At 37.0% G+C, this 25,885-nt stretch overlaps 1 protein-coding gene and 1 pseudogene across 1 annotated transcript in view; both read left to right on the top strand.

The window, feature by feature from the left end:
• The window catches only part of MAN1A1 (mannosidase alpha class 1A member 1), a 201,697-nt gene that overhangs the window by 29,618 nt on the left and 146,194 nt on the right, over window positions 1-25,885 (top strand). The window contains exons 2-3 of the mRNA XM_004450482.5: window positions 16,342-16,438; window positions 21,170-21,285. Coding sequence (XP_004450539.2) covers window positions 16,342-16,438; window positions 21,170-21,285 — 213 coding nt within the window. The remainder of the gene's footprint in view (window positions 1-16,341; window positions 16,439-21,169; window positions 21,286-25,885) is intronic.
• On the top strand, window positions 14,558-15,732 carry LOC105745386 (procathepsin L-like; annotated as a pseudogene).

Raw genomic sequence — 25,885 nt, 5'->3', positions numbered from 1 at the left:
AGATACAGTATCACATATAGACCAAACTAGTGTTTGCCATCTTCTGTAATAATTTTAGTAACATAGAAGAAATGAAAACGATAGTAGAGAGAGTTTTGAAAAATATCACGTCTGTACTTTATTTTGTAGGTGTTTAGTAATAAATCTGATGTTGTCAAGTTCTGAGCAATTTATAAAGAGCTACTGACATTTAGACTTTTATTAATATATTAGGGAAACGGACTTGGCCCAGTGGTTAGGGCGTCTGTCTACCACATCGGAGGTCCGTGGTTCAAACCCTGGGCCTCCTTGACCCGTGTGGAGCTGGCCCATGCGCAGTGCTGATGTGCGCAAGGAGTGCCGTGCCACGCAGGAGTGTCCTCCGCATAGGGGAGCCCCACGCGCAAGGAGTACACCCGTAAGGAGAGCCGTCCAGTGCGAAAGAAAAGTGCAGCCTGCCCAGGAATGGTGCCACCCACACTTCCCGTGCCACTGACGACAACAGAAGCGGACAAAGAAACAAGACGCAGCAAATAGACACAAAGAACAGACAACCGGGGTGGGGGGGAATTAAATAAATAAATAAATCTTTAAATATATATATATTAAGCAATGTCTTTTTTCAGTAGCCAGAAAAATGAATTTATTAGAATCCTCGGTGATGAAACTAGAGATGAACTAGTATTTTTCAAAGGGAGGAACTTTTAGCTATTAAATTTTTAAACATTTTAATGACATATACAATTCATACATGAGCATATATAAACAATAAGTATATAGTAAAAGTTGTGAATTTACAAAACAAACATGCATAACATCATACAAGGCTCCCATGTATCACCCTACCACCAATATCTTGCATTGTTGTGAAACATTTCTAACAAATTAAGAAATAGCATTGTCAAAGTATTACTACTGGAAGCAGATGCGGCTCAAGCAATTGGGCTCCCATCTACTATATGGGAGGTCCAGGGTTCAATTCCCAGGACCTCCTAGTGAAAGCAAACTGGCCCATGTGGCAAGAGTGCTGGCCTATGCAGGAGTTCTGGCGCACACAGCAAGCTGGCCCGAGCGAAGAACTGGCACAGCAAGATGATGCAACAAACAGACACAGGGGAGAGATAATAAGGGATGCAGCAGACCAGGGAGCAAAGGTGGCGCAAGAGATTTAGCAACTCTCTTCTACTCCAGAACGTCCCAGGATCAGTTCCTGGTGCCACCTAAAGAAAAAACAAGCAGACACAGAAGAATGCATAGTAAATGGACACATAATAGCAACAGGGGGAGAGAAATAATCTGTAAAAAAAAAAAAAAGTATTACTACTAATGGTAGTCCATATCTTACATTTGTATATTTTCCCCCAACCCACCCTATTTTTTGTTGTTGTTATTCATAAACCATACAATTTATCTAAAGTATACAATCAATGGCATTTAGTATAATTACAGAGTTTCATGTTTATCACTTCAATCAATATTAGAGCATTTTCATTCTGGAAAAAAACAAAACCAAACCACTGTCTTACCCATATGTTAGCGCTACTTATTACCTATCTTATGAGATGTGCTTTCACCATTTCTATTCATTTCCAAACATTTACAAACAACTTTTTACCAACTATGCACAGATTAAACCTCAGCTTTCCATTCTTTAACCACGCTCTAGTCTCTGGTGACTTATATTCCAGCTATTAACTTCATGAGTTCCCTCATTATATTTAGTACATAAACTTATATTATTTGTCCTTTTGTGTCTAGCTTGCTTCACTGAACATAATTTCCTCCAGGTTCATCCATGCCGTCTTATGCTTCACAACTTCATTTCTTCTTACAGCTGAATAAAATTCCATCGTGTGTATATAACCACAGTTTGTTTATCCATTCATCAGTTAATGGACATCTGGGTTGATTCCATCTTTTGGCATTTGTGAATAATGTTGCTATGAACATCTGTGTGCAGCTGCCTGTTTGTATCATTGCTCTCATTTCTTCTGGGCATATACCTAGTAGTGGTATTGCCAGGTCACATGGCAGATCTACATCTAACTTTGTGTGAACTGCCAAATAGACTTCCACAGTGGCTTTACCATTCTACATTCCCACCAATAGGGAATAAACATTCCTATCTCTCCACATACTCTCCAACACTTGTATTTTTCTGGTGTTTTTTTTAATATAGTAGCCATTCTAGTAGGTTTGAAATGATACCTTATGGTAGCTTTGATTTGCATTTCCCTAATACAAGTGATGTTGAACATTTTTTCATGTGTTTAGTTGCCATTTGTGTTTCTTCTTTAGAAAAATGTCTATTCTGGTCTTTTGCCTGTTTTTTACTTGGATCATTTGTCTTTTTATTATTGAGTTGTAGGATCTCTTTATATATTGTGGATATTAGACCCTTTTCAGGTGTGTGATTTCTGAATCTTTTCTCCCATTGCCAAAGCTGCCTTTTTATATTCTTCACAAAGTCCTTTAAGATGCAGCAGTGTTTAATTTTGAGGAAGTTCAGTTTATCATCTTTTTCTTTTGTTGCTCATGCTTTGGATGTAAGATTTTAGAGAACCTCACCTACTACCAAGTTCTTGTAAATGCTTCCCTTATATTATCTTCTAGAAGTTTTATGGTCCTGGCTTTTATATTTAGGTCTTTGATCAATTATTATCTTGTATAGGGAGTGAGATAGAAGTCCTTTTTCATTCTTTCGATTATGGATGTCCAGTTCTCCCAGCACCATTTTGTTGAAGAGATTTTCCTGTATCAGGAAAGTGAACTTGGTAGGCTTATCAAAAGCCAATTGATCATAGAGGTGCAGGTTTACTTCTGAACTTTCAATTCAATTCCATTGATCACAATGTCTATCTTTCTGCTAATACCATGTTGTTTTGATCACTGTAGCTTTATAATACACTTCAAGGTCAGGAAGCATGAGTCCCCTAACTTTGCTCTTCTTTTTTATGAATGTTTTCCCTATTCAGGACCCCATTCCCTTCCAAATAAATTTATTAATTGATTTTTCTGTTTTTGAAAAATATGTTTTTGGAACTTTGATTAGGATTGCGTTGAATCTATAAATCAGTTTAGGTAGAATTGACATCTTCACAATGTTTAGTCTCCCAAGCCATGAATGCAGAATGCCCTTCCATTTGTTTAGATCTTCTTTGATTTCTTTTAGCAGTGGTTTGTAGTTTTCTGAATACAAGTCCTTTACATTCCTAAATTTATTCGTATATATTTGAGTCTTTTCATTGCTATTGTAAATGGAATTTTTTTCTTGACTACCTCCTCAATTACTCATTACTGGTGTATAGAAACACCTTTGCTTTTTGAATGTTGACTTTGTTTCCTGCCACTCTGATGAACTCTTTTATTAGCTTTAATAGCTTTGTTGTAGATATTTCAGAATTTTCTAAATATAGGATCGTGTCATCTGTGAATAGTGACAGTTTTAATTCCTCTTTTCTAATTTAGATGCCTTTTCCTTCTTTTCCTTGCCTAATTGCTCTAGATAGAACTTCTAGCACAATGTTAAATAACAGTGGTGACAATGGGTATCCTTGTCTTATTCCTGATCTTAGAAAGTTTTCAACCTCTGCCCATTGAGTACAATGTTGGCTGTGGGATTTTCGTATATGCCTTTTCTTATGTTGATAAACTCTCCTTCTGTAACTATCCTTTGAAGTGTTTTTTATCAAGGAAGGATGCTGGATGTTGTCAAATGCATTTTCTTCATCAGTCAAGATTATTTTGTGTGTTTTTTCCTTTGATTGGTTAATATGGAGTATTACATTAGTTGATTTTCTTATGTTGAACTGTTCTTGCATACCAGAAAAAAACCCTCTGAATCATGCTGTATATTTCTTTTAATATGCTGTTGCATTCGATTTCAAGTATTTTGTTAAGAATTTTTGCATTTATGTTCATTAGAGAGATTGGTCTGTAATTTTTTTCCCCTGTAGAATCTTTATTTGATTTTGGTATTAGGGTGATATTGGCTTCATAAAATGTGTTAGGTAATTTTCCCTCCTTTTCAATATCTTGGAAGAGTTTAAACAGGATTGGCTTAATTCTTAGTATTCTAAGAAGACAATGGGCATTGCATTTATTAATAATGGGCAGTGTTAAGAGCAATCATTTCAGAAATTTTTTAAAAAACAAGTTTTCCTATAATATGACATTTTCCAAAGCAATGCATTTTTTATGAATTCTACCTTCAAATAGTAATAGTTTGCAAATTATAATTCATAATTCTTAAGGGAAGAGATTTTTTTTTGTTTTAATTTGAAAAGAAAACATTTGTGCCCTGCAACTCTCCTTGGTAATGCTCTAGGTCTAGTTTGTTTTTTGCCTCAAAAAACTAATGAGAAGAAAATAATATAATATTAATAGGTCAATATACCAATTTTGCTTATTTCATAAAATTCAAGCTAATTATTTTTCATTTGTCATTAATTTTAACTTCCCAATATTTATAAAGTTTTAAAAAGGAATATTAAAAGAACGAATAAAAAGTTACTACAATTTATAACTTTGACAAATCTATAAACAAAACCATAAAGATACCGTATTTCAATCAAAAATTATCATGTCACTATGACAGAAAAAAAGATATAGTAAAAATTTGAAGATACACATCATGCATGGGTTAAAAGAAGTTTAGATGTGCTTTTTAAATTATAAGTATTAAAACTAAGAAAACATCTTTTGTGATGAGACACTGCATGAAAATAGTGTTTATTTCTATGAAGTAATTTTTTAGATTGCCTTAGAATAAAGCAAACTTCATGATATCCTAGCAGGGGATACCATTTTCTCTTGATTGCTAGAAAAGATCTGTAGCTGCTGATGCCTCCCACATTTGGGAAAGCACTCCCAGGTCTTGGCCTGAGGACCAGGCAGGAAAAATCAGCACTTACCACAGGCCTGCAAGGGGCCACTCACTGGCCTCGTGGTGACCGCAGAGGTCTTAGCAGGGCTAATCTAATGAATACTGTTTTAGTGCTAATTAAAAACCAAATAAACAGACCAAAAGCCCTGAGGTTGAACCTTTGAACTCAAGTGACAACTTTTGTTTAAAAAGACCATAGTCATAAACCACAAGGGAGATATTTTTGGTGAGGAAACAACTGCAAGTGACTGTCCCTTGTCTGGTGCAAAGCTCTACTATGTAAAGGTAATGTTCTCAGCAAAGGTGCTCTTTCAAAGTACTCGATATTCCCGTATGAACAAACCTTTTTCTAACCTCCAGCTGTTGACATGCTGAATTATTGTTCCTTAGAATATTGTAGAGAAATGTTCTTAAATTTTGGCCAAGTTTTTTTTTCCTTGTATCTCTTCCATTTGGTAACAGCACAAAAGTTTTATAAAATGTCAGAATTTGGTCACAAAGAAAGAAAATAATTAAATAATATGCGATCCAGCTCCTTGAGATAGAACTAGAAAAATTTTCTTAGGAGAAAGAGCTATTTCTTAGAAACAGGACTGTCTGTCCTCTACAAGTAGCGATTAACTAGAATTCTCATTTTATAAACTGGCTTTATCAGTCATCTGGCTCTTTTCTAAAGAGATTGCTATTGCTAACTACTCTTTCACCTCACTGGGGAAGTAATGCTCAGCAGCCCATTAGGGTTCATGCAATAGCATTAAATAATTACTCTTCCCTTGTCGATCTCCTTTTGTAAAAAAGTATATTGAAACTGGCTGTGGGAGAATTCAAGACATCTGAATTGGAAGAAAATGTACACACATATATCCATTCAGTGGTTAAGAGGCAGCCTTGAGTACCTGCTAACAAACAAGTCCAGCAGAAAAGCTTAGTAAACACTGGAGGCTGTGGAGGAGACAAAAAAGAAGTAAAATTGAGTAGTGAAGAGGAAAGCGAACTGGTTAACATTATCCCCAGAGGTGGTGGTAGTAAACCTCAGAAAATATTACAGTCAAAGAGAGTGGTGTCTGTAGTCAGCAGCTTGGCCTGAAGGAGAGAGAATCATGGTTTTCTGTAAATCTAATGCCAGGCCAAGTCCAAGTAGGGTGGAAACATCTCTTGCACCCAAGTAGCAATTCAGGGCCAGGAGGAGCCAAGGCTGAACTGAGGGTTGAAGAGAATGCAAGGCAGGTGAGGAGAGGCGGTGCTGTGGCTTCTTTCCTTGAACCAACTAACCAGTCTGTTTAGTGTGAGTCATCTTGGTGCAAAGTGTAGCCATTGCCTCTTGGGATCATGGGTCTGGCCCCAAAGAGGGCTGCCCTATGTGCCTGGAGCATCTGGAAAGCTCAGAGGTTGCGGCTGACTATCTTAAGGTTTGCAAGCAGAAAAAAAAAAAAAAAAAAAAATAGGGTTTTCCTCATTTGTGGTGTAGGGGAAAGAATCAGAATGGTGGAGTGCAAATCCTTGCTCATCATCTGAGTTACATGGGACCTTAGCTTCCTCATCTGTCAAAATGGTGATAATGCTTATGGTAGGTTGAGTGATGCACCCAACAAAAAACTTGCTCTTAATCCACATTCATGTGGGTGTGAACTCTTTTGTAAACAGGACATTTTGAAGATGGTACTTTTAGTTAAGATGTGGCCCAACTGATTCAGGGTTAGTCTTTATTACTCAGTGCTTTATAAATGGAAGAAAGTAGGGCACAGTTATTCAGAGAAGGCCACACATGAAGAAGCCAGAAGTCAGTGGAAACTGGAAGAGATCACTATGTGAAGATAGGTAGATATATGAGATGGAAACCAAGGAACCCCTAGGGTTGCAGGCAGCCAAGCACCAGAACACCCCAGACTTGAGGGAGAAAGCATGATGCTCACACCTTCACCTGGAATTCTAGCCTCCAAAACCTGAGACAGTAAGTTCCCGTAGTGTGTGTAGCAGTCGTCATAGCAGCCTGGGAAACTAAGACATCACTGCTCACCACAGAGGGGTGTTGTGAAGTTTTTGTGTAGTAAATTGCATCTAGTTCCCCCTTGCTGCATACTGTGTCAGTCCTTGGACAAAGTTAGTTCAATTTCTCCTTTACAGCCTCAGACTTTATAACCCATGGGCACAGCTCCTGCAGTTTCACTTGTATTAACAGAATTCTGAATGCTTTCTAAAATGTGATACTGCTACCCATCTAGTCAAAAGAGAATTGTGGGAAGTTTATGCATAATTCTTTATACCTGTCAGGTCTCAAGGACTTTGCTAATTCCTGGCAGCGAGTTAGGGAGACATCACTAATGGATATAAGCTGGCTGAAGTGAACTTGGAGTTACGCAGTGAGCAATGGGAAGCAGGACTGGTGGGAAGTGACCTGACCACATACCTAAGAAAGCAACCAGGGCTGCACTGCAGACTGCTAGTCCATGGACTAATTGTGGCTCACAGATTTTTTTTTTCCTTTCACTCTAGGTAAGGCCTCTACTCTTATTTTGCCAGGTTCTCCATAATTCCCAGTGGCTCTCCCCTGGCCTTTCTAGTCCCATCTGGCCCTTGAGTTTTCAGCCCCACCTTTGAGTCCAAGGGTAGAAGAAGGTCAATTGAGACAGAACTAGGGATTCAGAAGCTCCTATCTTGCTATTCTTGGGGTTGCCAGGCAAAATACAGAGGTTCCAGTTAAATTCAAGTTTCAGATAAACAGTGAATGCTTTAGCATAAGTATGTTCCATGCAGTCTTTATATTTGCTAAATTTGGGAACTGTACTTTGTCCCCATTTCTAACTCATTCCCCTTTACCAAAAAGTACTCAAGAAGTAGTAATTTTCTTTGTAACATTGAGAAAAAGAATCTTGGAAATAAAACATCTAAGCAGCCTAGAGGGAAAGCAAGAGAGAGCCAATATATTTCAGCATTTGAAAGAGATAAATTGAGCCAGGTGTGTGAATGACTGTTTTAATCTGATGTGGGGTAAAATTGGAAACTCTTGTGGTTGGGAGGATTTTTCTCTGCTAATTATAGGTTTAAATAAAAACCATGTTTGGAAAATTATAAATGAATCCAAGTCCGATACATTGGGGGGATAGGTTATTATATATATTAAGGTAAGGCCCACTGACAGGGTGCCAAATTCCTGGGGTTGTCTTCCCTTCCTATAGTGTGCAGATGTTGCTAGAGCCCTTAGGAGCTCCCCTGTTTGAGGCACTATTTATACCAGCAGTTGATGAGCTCCTCCTAAGACTGCATAAGCTTAACCTCTGGAATGACCCCCTGACTCACTTTGAAATCTCTTAGCCATAAAAACTTATATGTACTTAATATTTTCCCCTTTTGGTCAAGATCTTTTTTTCAAATGCATTGCTAGTTGTCACTTGGTGATAATCCTTCAGTGCCAGGGAAGCTTATCCCTGGAAGTCTTGTCCACACAGGGAGGAGGGTGGGGGGAAGGGAGTATGTTTATATGTTGAGTTTGGCTTAGAGAGAGGCCAAGTTAGAGCCACAAGGAGGCTTTCAGGAGGTAACTCTTATGCAATATATAATAATAGGTGCTAAGTTTCTATTTCACAAGAACAAGTTTCATAAGTACAAGCACCAATAGCCAGGGCTTGGCATATTGTTCTTTTCTCCTTTGCTAGGCACTGCCCATGTTCTTTAGAGATTTGCAGGATGCCAAGGAGGGGAATTCAGTATTCTTCCAGTTATTGTGTGGCTCTCCATCTGCTGAGACAACACCACTTGACAGCTTGAGCTGAATGCTTTTTGATGTAGTGATGTTGGTGGGTCTAGGCCTGCTGTCAGTGCATGCAGTCACACCGAGCTCTACCTCCAGGAATCATTGGCCTCTTTGATTTCCTGTCCTGTTAAATTACTTCCTCCTGACTTGCCCTGCCCACTCCTTGTTTAACTAAACGTCCCCTTTCCTGCAGGCTGTCCTCCCTTAACTCCCCTGTTTCTGTGTAACTCCCGCAGCCTGGAGGGGCTCTGAAGAGGTGAGAGGAGGTTCACAGATGAAGGCCATAGACACTGAGTGCCTTCTATTAGCGAGGTGCTTTATCAGTTTGATCTCTGGGCCATTCTGACAGAGAAATTTTATATATATATATATGTATATTTTATATATATATACTTATATATATGTATATTATATATATATACTTAAAATATATATATATATATACTTTTTTTAAGATGATAAAACTAAGGGTTTAAGAAATCAAAAAACTTGCCTGAGACCTGACCCTTAAGCAGTGGGGCTGGGGCTGGGCCTCACCCAGCTGGTACCTGCCCCACCATGCTGCCTGTTACAGCCTGCCATCAGTAAAGGGTCCCTTGCTGCCCATCCTCACCCTCCCCTTTGCTTCCAGGTCTCTAAGTTTAAATTCCCTTTACTTCAGGAAAAGGTGAGTAGTGGTATCAGATTGTCTTTGTTCATATATCTAGAAATTCTTTTCCAACTGATAAGCAAGAGATTGGATTAGGTATGGCTTGATTCTCTGGCATTACTTTTTATTTCCTTCCTGTTCTTCCCTTTCCCAGTTCCACTGATGATTGAAGGAAAGAGGGTTGATAAAATGATCCTAAAAATGTTTGATGGGAATTACACTCGGGCTTTTAAAATCATTGTACTTCAAAGCATTGACTCTTAAGTATAATTTTGAGAGAAGGCACATCAATTTTGATCTGCAAGTTAGATTGACCTCCCACCTAGACCTACCTGAACCAGACACAGCCCTTTGTGTCCTAGAACTGTGGGATGTGAGTGTCACTGGATTGCAGAGCTTCTTCCCCTTAGTGCCAACACGGCAAGCAAAAGCACATGGCACAACCAATATTTCAAGAACAACAATATTCAAAACTATATAAGCCTTCAGAACTAAAAGTTGACCTACGTTGCCTTACATTTAAAAAGGACCCTATTCTTTATCCTTTTTTCTACTTTTTTGGATGCAAAAGAATTATATATATTCTTAAATGTATATGTTTATAAAGACTTTGTGACAATACATATTTGCCCCTCCCATTTGTGTGTTACTAGGTAAAATTACATTTAGTAACTTTCATGTTGCAAAGATCTGAGACATGGTTAGGTTTTTAATAAAAATAATTACAATGTATAAAATTTATCAACCACTTACTATGTGTCAGGCAATGTGTTAAGCTCTTGTATTTTATATAATCACCACAGCAACCAATGAGGCTGCTCTTTTTATTTATTTACATTTTATGCTTGTAGAAATTGGGCTCAGCGTGATGAACTGCTTCACTTGAGAGTCACATGGGTGATGGTAGAGCTCAAATATGAACCCACAGATGTCTGTGACCTGAGCTTACACATTTCTTTTAATAAATGAGAGGATTTTCAAATAAGGACACACAAGGAAGTAAGCAAAAGTCTCAGCAGGCAAACAGCCAAGTCTCATGGAAGACAGGCAGACTTCCTCAACATTTAGGATTTAGCAGCATCGTTTTGGCTCTATAGCACCTCAAAACACCTGCCCTCATTGCTCTGGTTACCATGCAGGTGACTGAGCACACCATCCCTGCCCCTCACTGACTCCTCTTGCTTTTCTCTCATCCCTTCTGTCTCCAGTGGTTTCAGTTGCCCATTGACTTCCTTTCATTAGCTTTTCTCTTTGTGAATTTTTATTTCTATGGCATCATTCTCTGGCCTCTGGAGGCTTATGGAATCCCTCCCAGTTATGCTCCTCTAGGTATAGGAGGTGATTAGGTTGGTCCAGCACCATCTGGTGGCCTGAGCCCTCCCATCAGCACGCCTCACTTGAAGGCCATGGCCGCCCACACTTGCCTGTCTTCAGGTCAGGCACAGGGCCCTGGCTTACGGCACAGAGGCAGAGGGCTAAGATCGCCTTATTCAAACCATGGAAATTATGTATAAGAACCTCAGAAGGGAACTGTAAATGGGATTTGGCTCTCAGGCTTTGTCAAGGGGACAGTGAAAAACAACCTCATAATCCCTGTCTAAACTGCTTAGCAGATTTTTTAAAAGATTTTTAATGTAGCCATTATGAATAATTTAAGGTCACATGTTTAAAGCTGCAGCAAATGAAATTATTTGCTCAGGGTGGTTCCTAGTAATAAAAATGCAAGTCATGGAATTTAGACATACTTGGGACATTTCAAGCATATTTTTCTTTATTCAGGCCTTCCAGTGCCCTTGATTAAGTCAGGACATAAAATTTAAAGCAAATTGTTAGGTGTAACAATAGAGTTGTGCACAACATTTAATTAGCAATTCACTTAATATTTTTCTACATTTATTAACATTTTTTTGAATGGGTAAGAAGGGAGAATGTTAAGTTCTCATATAATATTAATTACATTCTAAGCATGATAGAGTCATATTGGCTTCCCATCCAGCCATTGAGCATTTCACTATTCTCAATGTAGCAGACACTCTATAATGATGTTGCCTGATTACTCAACCCTGATGCCACTTGAGGAAAATATGCTAATTAAAGAATCTTTTCTATAACCATAGAATCAGGGAAAAGTAATGCTATTTTTCAGATATTTTATCCCTTGATTTTTGTCTTCTTGGGGTCAAAATAATAGATTGCAATTATGAAATTTTGTCATTCTCTTATTTTCATTCATACCATGTGTTAGCTACACTTTTCACCATTGCAAATATAAATTTTCAGGGAAAATATATCTTTGGTTTGCTTTCAGTTTATCTTTTTGGGGTATATTTAAGTGTTACATTTGAAATCCTAATCAACATTTAGTTGAGGGCTATTTTAATCCTTCTGCTGTGGCTGTCACTCTGTAGAACTCTAATTAAATTGATGAAATATTACAAAACAAAATAAAGGAGTCTGTAAAGGATGGGGGCATAAATCTTACCTATAGTCTTCCTTTTAAGTAGCAGAATTTTGGAAGTGACCTTCTTGTCCTGTCAGCTTGAGCACATTGAGAGTGGAGAGATTAAATGCCTTAATTCTTTTGTGCCTCTGCTGACTAGTGGCTTAATACTGTAAAATTAGAAGCTAGTGTCACTGTGTTGTTTTCAAATATTTGTGTAAGTTTCAAATATGAATTAACAATTTGATTTTACATTTGGCTTATGAATTCAATCTCACTAACTACACACACACACACACACACACACACTATGTCTTGTCATTAGTTTAACTCGGTAACTCATTTCCAGAGGTGACTAGCCACTGGAATCAGGCAATGCGATGGCTGCTTCTCTTTACTTTACAGATTCCTGGAGACACCACCCTAATACTGCTTTCAGGGCATTTTGACCAAATCATTTTCTTTTTCTTCTCTAAATTTAACTCATAGAAATTCCAAGGGATGAGGAACCCATTTTGGTAAATGTGTCACAGCAACTTTTGAAATGTAAGAAGCTAAGCAATTAGTGTCAGGTTTTCCCTTGGGAAAAAGATTAGAAAAGTTAGTTAATATATGCTACAGAGGTAACTTAAGGAAGTTCTGGTACATTATATAAGTGATAATTTTTGACAAACAATACAGTCCTCTACAGGAGGGCTTTATGTCATTTTGAGTCATTAATTAGCAAGGACACTGTTTTCCACTTGATTTTGGAATTAAAATAAATCATAACAATTTTTTGGTTCTTTTGTCAGGTATTTATCAAAAGCCTTTTTGAATTTATAAAGTATATTCGTTTCCTAGTGTTGCCATAATATACTACCGCAAACTAGGTGACTTAAAACAGAAATTTATTCCCTCACAGGTGTGGAGGCTGGAAGTCCAAAATCAAAGGGTCAGCAGGGCCATGCTCTCTCTGAAGGCTCCAGGGGAAGAACCTTTCCTTGCCTTCCAGGTTCTGGTGGCCCTGGGCGTTCCATGGCCTATGGTAGCATAGCTCCACATCTTCACGTGACTGCGTTCCTCCTCTGTCTCTTGTCTGTGTCTCTTCTCTCCTTACAGGGACAATAGTCATAGTGGATTAAGGGCCCTCCTTACTCCAGGGTGACCTTTTCTTAACTAATTACATCTGCAGTGACCTTATTTCCAAATAAGGTCATATTCTGAGGCACTGGAGACTAGGACTTCAAAATGTCTTCTTGAGAAACACAATTCAGCCCACAACATAAAGTACCCTTGTAAATTTATGGGAATGCAGAGTTTACCTAACATACTACATTTAATGGGAAAACCAGAATAAAACTCAGATATAATCTTGAGGTATTTATATGGATTTCATATTCCTGGTCTTTCAGGGGTTCACTGGTTTCTATGTTTTGCGATGTGAATTTAATTGGTTTCGATATAGGTTTAAAATTCAATAAACATATGAGTACCTGACACGTGCCAAGCAGTGACTCATCCATGAATACAAGACTAATTGGCGGCAGAATGGGGATTATAAATCAGGTTATCTGAACCTTCAACTCTATTATACTTTCCGGTAAAATTAATTGTAAGGAGGAAATCTTGAAAACAGTATAGTATAGATACTCTGTTGATTACTGGAAGATGAGCAATCTGATTCTTTATGAAGAAGATTCTGTTGCTGAATCATTGAAGGAAGATAAGCAGCAGGTTAGTTAATAGCATGGGCTTTCGGAGTGAGGCCAACATGGAAATGAAACCTGGTTCCTAGATGTGGAGAGATTTCATGGCTTTTAATTTTTTTAAACCTTGAAGCCTCAATTTTTTCATCTATAAAACGATGGTAATAAAACTTATTTCATGGAGTTGTCGTGAGGATTGAGTACAATACTGAATGTGGGGCATTTAGGAGAGTACCCACCAGAGAGCAAAAATTCTTGGTAGCTATGACTAATAGTAAGAGGGGTGGTCCAGTAAGATAATAAATAAATGGGTCAAAGATAGATGTTTGTTGTGTTCAGAGATAAAGACTTTATTATTAATAAAATTGAGGCATTAAGCTCACAAAAGTGTTTCATAATATGCAGCTTTTGTATAGTATTTATAACTCTGATTTTTAAAGAATATTTTAAAATATGGAGACAGATAAAAACATTTTCACATTATGTCCGTATTTTGATTACTGTTTCTAATAGATTGAGGATAGTGGCATGAATAATTTGAAGAGTTCCCACACCATTTTTAAAATGTGTGTAAAAATAATTGTATCTTTTCAATCATTGAAAAGAGTTATGGGAGAAGGGTTTGACCTTTAAAAACATTGGCAATATACGTATCCCCGGTCTTTGTTCTGGTTACATAAGTATACGTGCATTTATACACAATTAAAGATGGATTATATTAAAATAAGCTGAAGGCTTTCAAAATCTAGACATACAGCCATAGAATTTCATTTTTAAAATTTCTTGTAGATAATTAAAAATATTTCCTCAAATACATTTGATCAGTATGCATCAAAATGTTTAAAGTGGTAACCTTGAATATTTGCCTTTATTCTATGGGGTCAACTAAATACAAAGACCCTTGAGCAAAAATAGGAATTTTAGAAGGCTATGGACCTTGAAGCCTCTTGATCCCTAAGTGCATGGAATGCAAGTGCACCAGCCGCAGCCAAGGCAGGATTTGAAACGTGACTGCTTCCCTCTTTCTAAATGTCCTTTGCTTGGGAATATCCTCAGCTGTTCCAACATTTAAGTCAAGTTTAGATACACAGTGGCACCCATGGAAGGCAGTGCACCAGAGATTATAGGGTGCATTTGGTATCTTCTGAAACTATTCAGAGGAATACCAGAGAGATCCTGGCTCTTGCTCACTGGAAGTTGGGAGCCAGACAGGAGCTTCTAGGAGTCAGTACTTAATGATACCCATTACTGAACAAAGGGTGGACACACGTATTATCAACCCTGTTGTGGTGGAATGCAGAGAGCAGTACCCAGAAGTATGAAGCCATCATTAGCCATGGTTGTGTCTCCATCTCTGTTAACCCACTTGGTGAGGATGGGTTGGGTTTTATGTGGAAATATAAGCAATCAGTTAAATGTTTGCTCTAGAATGAAGGTTGAAAGAGAGCAATGTGGAAGAAGAATATGAAAAGGATCAAATAGCACACTTTGGAATACAGCCTAGGGCACCTCAGCTTCAGGATGGGAATGAATGCCTTTGGTGACATGACCAATGATGTGCTGAGTGGCTTTTGAAACCAGCACTACCAGAAGGGGAAATTTTCTATAAAACCTCCCTCTGTTGTGGTCCCAAAGTCTATGAATTGGCATAAGAAAAGCTACATGGCTCCTGTGAAGGATCAGGGTGAGCGTGGTTCTTGGACTTTCAATGCACGTGGTTCCCTTGAAGGACAGATGTTCCAGAAAACTGGCAATCTTGGTTCACCCAGTGAGAACCTGGTGGACTGCTCTTGGGCTAAGAGCAACAAAGGTTGTGATGGTGGCCTCATGGGCAATGCTTTTCTCAGTATGTCCTGGACAACAGAGGCCTTGATTCTGAGGAATCCCATCCATACATTAGAAGGGACATGACCTGTCATTACAAGCCCAAATATTCCACTACCGATGACACTGACTTTGTGGACATCCCTCCACAGAAGAAAGCACTTATGAAGGCAGTGGCAACTGTCAGTCCCATCTTTGTTGCTGTTGATGGAAGCCATGACTCCTAGTTCTCCACATCAGGTATTTACTTTGAACCATTCTACAGGAGCAGAGCCTGGATCCCAGAGTTCTAGTTGTGGGCTATGACTTTGAAGGAACAATAAATACTGGCTCATCAAGCACAGCTAGGGTAAAGACTGGGGCGTAAAGGGCTACAAAGAGATGACCAGAGACTGGAATAACCCGTTTAGTCGCCATGTCAGCCAGCTTATCCCACCATGTGACCGGAAGAATGCATGGTAATAATGAAGGACTTGAGGACAGCATACCAGAGGAATTTTAAAACAGACCCAACCCTTATGGTATGGGATAATACACTTGAATCATTGAGGATCCAAGTTGCAGTTTGAATTCTGTGACATTTTTACAATAGTGAAATGTTACCACAATTTAATTACTCCTGTAAAGAGCTTTGTAACACTATAACTCATTGCTTAATGCTAAGACTTGAATTTTCATTTTTTTAAAGATGTATAGTTTTATCTTTTTAAATAAAACTTAATTTCATGAGTAAAAACATATGAATTTTAAATAGTCTTTGTAGAGTTAATCTTTTATGAGAGTGAAATTGATAAATGTAGGAATGGTTCCCTCTTTTAGTATAAGCTAAATTTCTATATTTGGGAACTAACTTTTGAAAATGGCATTTATACTAAAATCAGATTAATTGGACTAAAAACAGGATAAGTTCCCACTTGTAAATATAAACAGTGATTCATGTGTATGTGAGTGTGTATAATTATTGCTGTAATTTATTTATACCATTACTATCCTTTTAATTCATCATCTGTTTAAAATAAGCAGTAAATTTCAATATGTCTTAAACTTTAGATCTTCAATATATGATTTGTTTTGCAGGAAAAAGTCTCATTCATATTATAATCCCATTTTCATTTCCATTTTCAGATGATGAAACATGCTTGGAATAATTATAAGCGTTATGCCTGGGGATTGAATGAACTAAAACCCATTTCAAAAGAAGGCCACTCTAGCAGTTTGTTTGGTAAGTAGAAAATACTTTGCTTTCTTAGTGACAGTAACTTCTCTCCAGTTGACAATGAACTTGTGAGTGTTGGAGAAGTTTGCTTAATGTGGTGACCCTCCAAGTCATGTTGCTAGGAAACTTGCACACCTGATGGTGTTATCTGCAACAACTTTGCATAGAGTGTCCTTCAGATGAGCAGTGCCTATACATTATAGTCACCTGTAAACTGTAAAAAAATACTGATACCTGGGATGCACCCCCAGAGATTCTGATTTGGTGGATATGGGGTATAGCATCATGATTTTTATCTCCTGAGGAGATTTCCAGCAGAGGAGCCTTAGTTTTGTCATTAACTGCTTCCTCCCAGGTAGAAGTGGTATCTTTCTAGATAAGCCTGCCAAGGTGACCAGCTGCAGTGACTGTCACTGTATTTCAGTGACTCTTAGCCATAGCTTCATTTCCCATATTTGTTTGATGGTGAAGAAAATAAGGGTTGATGAGGTGAGTTATTTGCGCTTCCATTTGTCCACATGTGCACATTTCATTGCATTTAGTCTACACAGCAACCCTATGCAACTAGTAGTATGGGTATTAATAACTGTTTCCATTGCAGAGGTGTGGAAACAGAGAGACAGAGGGTTTGATGAATTCTTTGGGTTGCAGAACTGCCCGATGACCTTCCCACTGCACTTGGTTCCTTTTTAAATCCCTGCTCCAATCTTGTCTATGGGTAGCAGATGAAGGGGATGGAGTTTTTTGTGTCTTTTGAACCCACCATAGAAAACCTGATATTCCATACTTTAAATGAAGGTGTTAATACCATCAATTCATAAAACAAATAGCAATGGCAACTGCCATTTATTGAGCACTTACTATGTGCTGAGTGCCATTCATACACGATCTCACTTAACCTTGTAATTACACACATTTTAGATGAGAAATACAACTCAGAGAATAGCCTGCACAGGGTAACCACCTACTACCTGTCTGAGCTGGGTTTGAACCGATGACCATGTTCCTAATCACTACATGGTACCTTTCCATTTATTTGGAGCTTCCCACACATTTGACTCCACTTCCAATACAGGTGTTAATAAAAACAGTACCTGCCTTTGCAGAGTTCATGACCTGGTGCAGAAGATGAATGTGTGAACAGGAAATTATCAAAGCACCAAGCAATTTAATAGTCATATGAAGAGAAGAACCTCATGAGTAAGGAGAAGGCATTGCAGAGGCAGTGCAAGGACGGGTAGGGATTGCTGAGAAGAGTGGAAGTTGGGAGATGGGTTGGTCCCAGTGACACAGTTCAGAGATAATGAAACCTAAACCTGGAGCAGCAGCGGTAGAAGTGATTTCAGACATTTCTAAAGTACTGTTTTCAGGACATGGTGGCTAGTTAATAACCTAGGTAATGGGAGGCAGGAATCGAAGTTGGAAGCTCTGAAATTTAATGCCCCATCTGCGATCTTGGGGATCCCCGAGCCAGTAAATTCAAGTGTATCAACCGCTCTCAGCCATTCCCACTGTCCCAAATGCACAAATTGTTCTTTCTTTATTTCATGTTCTGGAGATGATGTTTAGCACAGGCAAAAAGAAATGTTTCAAGTTAGGTGTTTTTGTTTGTTTTGTGTGTGTTTTTTGTTAGTTTGATTTTGCATTTCCCACATATATTCAATATGGCCAGGACATGGTTATCTATATGTTAAAGTGTGTCCTTAGCACACTGCCTTTCCTGCTGCGAACAGCCCTTTTGTGTCCCTTCCACTTTGCCACTTCACTCTTTTTCTTTCTCACTTTCTTTTTTTCCCTCCTTTCCGCTTTCTCTTTTCCTCTCCTGTAGGCCTCAGCAATCCTAATACTGCCAAACTTTCCTAATGGCCCCTGGGTTCTACTTTAGTGAAAATTTCCCTCAGCCTTTGCTACTGGAATGTGACTTAGGCCTATTAATCTTTATTTCAAATATATTTAAGTTTCCGTGTGATTGAAATAGCAAATGTTTGGCTCTAAACCAGAAAATCACTTATTCCATTAATTTCTTCATCAGATTGGTGACTGACATGATAGAGAATAGATTTGTTTTAGGTGAAACTTGAATATTTAAGAATGCATCTAATTTTCTTTTTGCTTTTATCTCTGAATGTTGCTTGTACCATTAAGAAATCAATTAGGGGGAAACGGACTTTGGCCCAGTGGTTAGGGCGTCCGTCTACCATATGGGAGGTCCGCGGTTCAAACCCCGGGCCTCCTTGACCCGTGTGGAGCTGGCCATGCGCAGTGCTGATGCGCGCAAGGAGTGCCGTGCCACGCAAGGGTGTCCCCCGCGTGGGGGAGCCCCCACGCGCAAGGAGTGCGCCCGTGAGGAAAGCCGCCCAGCGTGAAAAGAAAGAGCAGCCTGCCCAGGAATGGCGCCGCCCACACTTCCCGTGCCGCTGACGACAACAGAAGCGGACAAAGAAACAAGACGCAGCAAATAGACACCAAGAACAGACAACCGGGGGAGGGGGGGAATTAAATAAATAAATAAATCTTTAAAAAAAAAAAAAAAAAAAAAAAAAAAAAAAAAAAAAAAGAAATCAATTAGGGGTTACTTTACCAGAATCTTTAACAAAGAGTTTATTTGGTTCTCTGTTAATACAAACATTCATAGCTTTTTAATTTATTATTGAGCATTAAAAGCATACTTCTTTTTTGCTTATTTTTCTTATGCTTGCTTTTTTTAGTTTTTATTGGCTTCTTCAGTAAAAACACTTTCCATAATACATACAAGAACTTGTGCTTTTTGGGAAAAAAAAAGGAATTTCAGGTATTATTAAAGGAAATGAAATATTAATAATTCAAATGGTATTTATCACACTTCATCTTTGAAATAAAATAGGACACATAAGGATTTTATTATAGTAATACCAAGATAGCAGAGCTCATTGTATATAAAATTTTACTTTTTACAGATGACGCAAACTTTTAAATGACTTCCTTACCCCATTTCTTAGCCAAGTTCCTTATCTGTGAATAGTAAATAATTCTGTGTATTGTCTCAGCAATCTAGGAAGAAGAAAGAAAAATTTCGTTCATTACTACCAGCATTCTTAGGTTCTTAGTTTGAGATAGGTTTTCCTCAGATTTGATCTTAAAAACAGATTGCTTTTTTCAGAAGAAGTATTAGTCATTAAGAATGTAAGATTTCCTGATCATTAGCCATTAGGGAGCGTCTCGTGACTGTTTCATTTTCATGTGTTTCTTCTGGTTGTGTTTAACTTTACATGCATGTCCCAGGAAGAATAATTCCAGTCGCTTCATTAACTTAATACAATTTTAGTGAACATTAGATTTTATTTCAGCTATTTCTGATCTCCCAATTCTACTTTAAATAGGAAAGTAAGACTATTGTTTTAAGATTTCAAAGGTAAAAATGACTTCAAGTAGAACTATACTTTAAAAAAAAAAAAGATTTTTTGTGTTTGGCCAATTGTACTCAGTGTAAAGCGATGATATAAAAAATAAAAACACTTAAATTTAATGCTCTTAATGGCTTAGATATGTGTTATCAATGAAAATCTGAAGCTGGTATCATACTTCAATATGTCCACTTTAATATATTTCCACCTCTAACCTCTTGATAAAAGTTATATTTTGAAGAAAATTGAATTAAATTTAAAAAGTCATGAAATGAAAACAGGTACGCAGTTTTTTTCTTTTTATTAGATAAGATTTAGAATTATTTTATATATATTTTTAACTTTTTATTCTGAAATACTTTCAAACTTAGAGAACAGTTGCAAAAATAATACAAAACCCATTAGATAGATGGATTGATAGAATGATACAGCAAATGTGACAAAATAAAATGTTTGAGTTCTCTGTATTTACATATTTTTGTGAATTAATTATTTTAATATTTTATTACTTGGAGTTTTTTATGATAATTACTCACCTTGGTCTTTGAAAGGAGTGTGCCTATGAAATAATCTCCATTTATATTTACGGATTTGGGCCCAGGCTATCCAGATACTAATTATCTATAGAAAGTCTAGTTCTCGGTCTTTAGGCATTCTCTGGGCATCAACATCACAATTGTGCAGGGTGCCATGAGGGCTGCAGAAATGAGCAAGATATGACCTCTCTGTTATAAGGAAGTTCACAGGCTGCAGAAGAGGCATATGAGTAATTATAATACAAGACAGAAAATGACGAGCTCCAGAGCAACATATAGTCTTCATGTCAAGAATGTGCAGAGGGAAAAAACACACAGGGTCGGCTCTTGATATGTGGGTGGATTATGAATTAGTTGGGGCTCTGTAGAAGAGATGAATTTTGTTGTAGAATTATGGTTTCTTAGATCCATCACTAACCAATTTTAGATCTAATTATGTTTAGACAGTTTTACCCAGGTGCACTTTGATATAATTACATTAAAATTAAGGTGAGTATTGCTCCTTTGTTTTAGACCTGCCATTTTCTTGCTAGACAATACAATCACAAATGAAATCTCTAATAGATTTATTTTCTGTAACTGATAAAAATGTTAAAGATTAGTTTTATCAATCTAGAGCCTGTGGTAATTTTTACTTGGGTTTTGATGAAGTTTTTATATTTTCTTTCTTCAAAGGAACTTTAGACTGTCTTCAGTACTACAGCTTATTAATAAATTCAGTATTACCTCCCATTTTCCAAATTAAATCTATTAATAATGCAATTGCATGTATGTATCTGTGAAAAGTATTTTATGGAATATTTTTCTAATATTTTTAGGCAACATAAAAGGAGCAACAATAGTAGATGCCCTGGATACACTTTTTATTATGGAAATGAGAGATGAATTTCAAGAAGCAAAATCATGGATTGAAAAATATTTAGATTTTAATGTGGTAAGTCACATGAAAGTTGCTAATACAGTACTTAAATCTCAGTTAATGTGGATGAATTTATTGTGAGGCAGGTTTTTGCATTGTATTGTACCCTAACAGAAACAACAGTAGTAGAATATTGCTAACATACTAAATTCCTAACTTGTTCTCCCTTACTACACAGATATATGCCTTTGTTTTTTGTTTGGCTGTTGTTGTTGGCAAATTAAGGGTAAGAGAAAATAAATTAATGTTATTTAGACCTATACGTGTCAGGTATTCTTAATCACGTCCCACAAGAGGCCTATGGAATTAGTATTAATTTCTCACTTTACAGATTAGAAATCTGAGCCTCAGAGACTTCAAACTTTATAACCAGTTGTGTGCTAGAGCTTATACAGATCTGCAGGGTCCCAGTACTAGTGCTTTTATCAATAGCAGCATCTACTTTCTGGTAAAGAAGGGCTTCAAACTTTGTTAATCAAATATTCCTATCAGTAAAAATTTTGACAATATATGTATGACATAATTTTCAAATTTTTATGCTTACTTTTATTATCAGCAAATAGCCCAAGGCATATTGTGCACAAAAGGAAAGTTTCAGAATTAAGGATAGTGGGCACTGCTACTTCCTGATCATTTTGGCTGCTTCTTGTCAGATCTGTTTAGATAGGTGATGTTTACCTCATTATAAGGTTGACAAAGAGCTTTTTCCAAGAAAAGACCAAGTGTTAACCCTGCCATTTTTGGTCATACACTTATGTTTGCATTATTGGTGTTATTTTAAATCTGAAATTCCTTTGCCGAAATCTTTTTAAGCTTCTTGTCTATCTGGTCGAAGAATTGGATAATATCTACAAATTCCTGTAACCTGGCACAAGTTAAGTGCTGTATGTTGAAAATAAGCACAGACAGAGGGTTTCCCTGCTGCTCCCTCTACTTGTAAAGGGTTAGCAAATGAGGCCACTACTGTCAGTCAAAATATTAAATATTGGTAAAGCTGAGTATTTTCCTATCTCTTTGGACTAAAATAGTTATACATCAAAATTGAAAATTTTAATATTTTGCTCCTGCTCCCTAATTGTCATACACGACATTTGTTGGGGACCATCGCTTAAAAGACAAGCAGATAACTGTTTAATCTGCCTTATAATTGAATCTATCATATAAAGGAGAAAGTATTCCAATATAAAGGACCTTGAAGATTAATGTATTCAGTCTTTTATTTCATAGATGAGAAAACAGGTCTAAAGAGCTAGTGATTTGCTCAAGGGTACAGTTACTTGATTATAGTGACTTGTGATAGCTCTGAGATTACTGAAAAAAGTAAGGATGAAAAATTAAGGCAATAGAAACACATAATATTTATATTTCAGGCTTGTTTTCTCTTAAAAATACCATTGCCCTGGTAAGTTCAGCTTCCTACCTTCAAAAATCTACAGGTTTATTTCCAGCTATGTCTGCGAGAAAGAACAGTATTCTTTCTTTTTCTTTTATTTTCAAGAAAGGGTGAGAGAAATGAGTCCTCCACAGCCTAATTACTGAGGAAGTCAGGAAAGTAGACTTAAGTGACACTTGTCCTGAGCAGTGCCCATGTTCCTTGATTCTCAGGTGGGCCTGTCGATATTTACAGCATTGCTGCTCCAAACCTCCCCCAAAACTGCAGTGATTATTTGTTTTCATGACCCTTGGTAGTCTGTGATCTGCAATTGGTTTATTTAAAGCCCAAAGGTCTAAGGGTAAGGGACAAGATGTGATTGTAACAGAAGGCGATTGGCTGGCCTCTGACCACAGTAAGTGATGTGAATATGTTCTGTAGGCTTCGGGGACCCTGCGAGAAAGCAGTGTGATCTAGTGGGGATATTAGACTATGTAGAAAAGAAGAAAATTACTCAGCTTCCTCGCTTGCAAGATAAAGGGATTGGTCTATCAATGAGTGATTGCTAAGATTCTGAACTTTAAAGTTTTCTTTGATTATTTAAACTTTTTATTTTTGTTTCTCTAAAGAGATTTTTTCCAATTAGTTGACAGACTATTGTATAAAATATCATTTTAGGATACTTCCATATATTATAAATCAGGATTAAAAATAAAAGAAATGTATTAAATGATCATTTTGGGCTTTTAGAATGTACTTTAAAAAATCAAAGTCACAGATCTCAAATATCTGTTAATTATACCATTCTTTTTTTTTTTTTTTTTCCTTTTAGGAGGTACCGGGAATTGAACTGGGACCTCGTATATGGGAAGTAGGCACACATCCACTAAGCCACACCCTCTCCCTAATTAAACCATTCTTAATGTGAGAAGTCTTAAAATATATTTGTTGCCGTGCTTTCTGAGTATTGCCATTATTTTTCTTTTTTTAAAAAAAAGTGTCAATAATATCCAAATGACAGTGTTTCCCATAATAAAATTAGTAACAAACCTAATTCAGAAAAGATATATTTTCTGCTCTTCTAATCATTGCATTAGAAATTTTTTCATCTTACTGTTTTATAAGTAGTTTTAATATGTCACTTATGAGAACTTGGCTTACAGTTATTTACCCATTCTACCCAGAAATTTGAGTGATCATTTCAACAATTATACAATTTTTGTTTCCACTTATCTGAAGGAGGGATAAATTGGAAAAACTTAAGCAAAAACGGAAAAATTACTTTATTTTTATCGATAATATGCAGTATCATCAAGGTTGGATACATTATTACTTGTCTTAAAATTATCTTTTTTTTTTCCTGATAAAAGTATTTTAATTGATGGTGTGAGATTATTGCAATAAAAAGCTAATGCATCCAGATTTATTAGAAGAGTAAAGTGTGAATGAAACTGAAATAGAAACACTGGTGAGAGTTGGTTTACCTGTGATGCTCCTGAGTATAAACATATATTACGGTCAAGAATGATGTTTTTATGTAATATATTCAGTTTGCAACACTTAAAGGTGTAAAGAAAATGCTTCTTATGGGTTTATACTGCTATTGACTAAAACTCATTTACTTTTAATTAAGGCATAGTAAGCTGATTGAATTTGCATAGTTGGTAATACAAAGTTCAAACGGCTATAATAACATATTTAAAATAAATCTGACATAAAATGTTCCTGGGAGAAGGAGCAAGGCTTCACAGATGGAACTTCTTATTCAGTTCAAGTATTTGCAAAGGCACTCAAGTGTGAGCAGAAGATTCCAGTGGAAGAAATTTCTGGTTTTAATTCAGATAATCATAGAGACAAAAAACTTAAAACTGTTTCTTAGTCATTCCTTCATTCATTCATATATCAGATATTTGCTGAGTACCTTCTAAGGTCCAGTACTTATCCTCATGGAGCTTTATAGTCTAGCAGGTAAAAGAGTCAGAATACCTCAGCTAAGGTCCAATTAGTTAAGGAACGTAGAAAAGAAAGAGGAAACTACTATTTAATGAATACCTGATATATACCAGATATGATGCTATATTAATTTTTTCCCTAGATATTCTCATTTAGATTTTTGTGACAACCAAAGATGTGTTTTCCCTATTTTTATAGGGGAAGAAGTGGCAAATTAATCTATCCCAAACCATATAGCTGGTAAGAGAAATGATTTTAACAAAATCACCTAACTCAATGACCCTGTTCTCTCTTTTTTTTTGAAGAGAAAATACTAAGTCAGAGATTTCTATCTTTTAAAGTTAAGCATGTAATCTTAATATTGTGGTACTTATTAGAATGTCAGTACATATTCAATAAATGCTCATTTAAATGAATGAGAAGATAATCATCATGTTGCCTACTTCCTAACAGAATATACCAGATTCAGCTGTAAGACAAGGGTGTAAGGGCAGCTATTTCATATCAGTTTTTTATATAGATAGAAATTATCTGGAGTTCAAGTGTAGTTCTTCTACCCATTTTTCATCACCTACTTCTAGAATGCATTTGTGGTGGCCTCTGACAAAGGAAGATCACTGAAATAAGGAACAATGCTCAAGATACTCAGGCTATTTGGGCATTTGCTAAACTGAACTTCCTTTTCTTTACTGACACTTTAGAAAGGTATTGATTATTTAGATCCTGTTTTAGTCAGCCAGAGGGATGCTGATGCAAAATACCCTTTTATAAAGGATACTTATTTGGAGTAGAAGCTTATAGTTATCAGACCATAGAGTGTAAGTTACTTCTTTCACAAAAGTCTGTTGCTATGTGTTGGAGCAAGATGGCTGCCAGCATCTGCAAAGGTTCAGCCTTCCTTTTCCTTCTAATGTTCCATGGTCCCAGCTTCTTCCAATATCAGTTTCTCTCCCTGGGCTTGTTTCTCTCCACAAGGCCAGCTGTAGACTATCAGGGTAATGGCTCATCCCTCTTCCTGGGGCCTCTCCCATATCTAAAGTAGCCTTCTCTGTGTGCTTACTTCTGGGCTCCAGGATCAAAACTCCAACTAACTCCTCTGCCTTGTTTTCTCTGTGAGACCCCGCCCAGCAAGGGGGCAGGAACTGAACATTCTACCGATGTGGCCTAATAAAAGCCTTAATCATAATTTAATCAAATAAGAGTGGAACCTCTGAATCCAATACAATGCAGTATGCCCAGAGGAACAGACTAGTTTACAAACATAGTCCAATATCTATTTTTGGAATTCAT

The sequence above is a fragment of the Dasypus novemcinctus genome, chromosome 11 (genome assembly GCF_030445035.2).
Source record: "Dasypus novemcinctus isolate mDasNov1 chromosome 11, mDasNov1.1.hap2, whole genome shotgun sequence".
In the NCBI taxonomy this organism is placed as follows: domain Eukaryota; kingdom Metazoa; phylum Chordata; class Mammalia; order Cingulata; family Dasypodidae; genus Dasypus; species Dasypus novemcinctus.
Note: the sequence above shows the minus strand (reverse complement) of the source record. Positions and strands in the feature narration are given on the sequence as shown.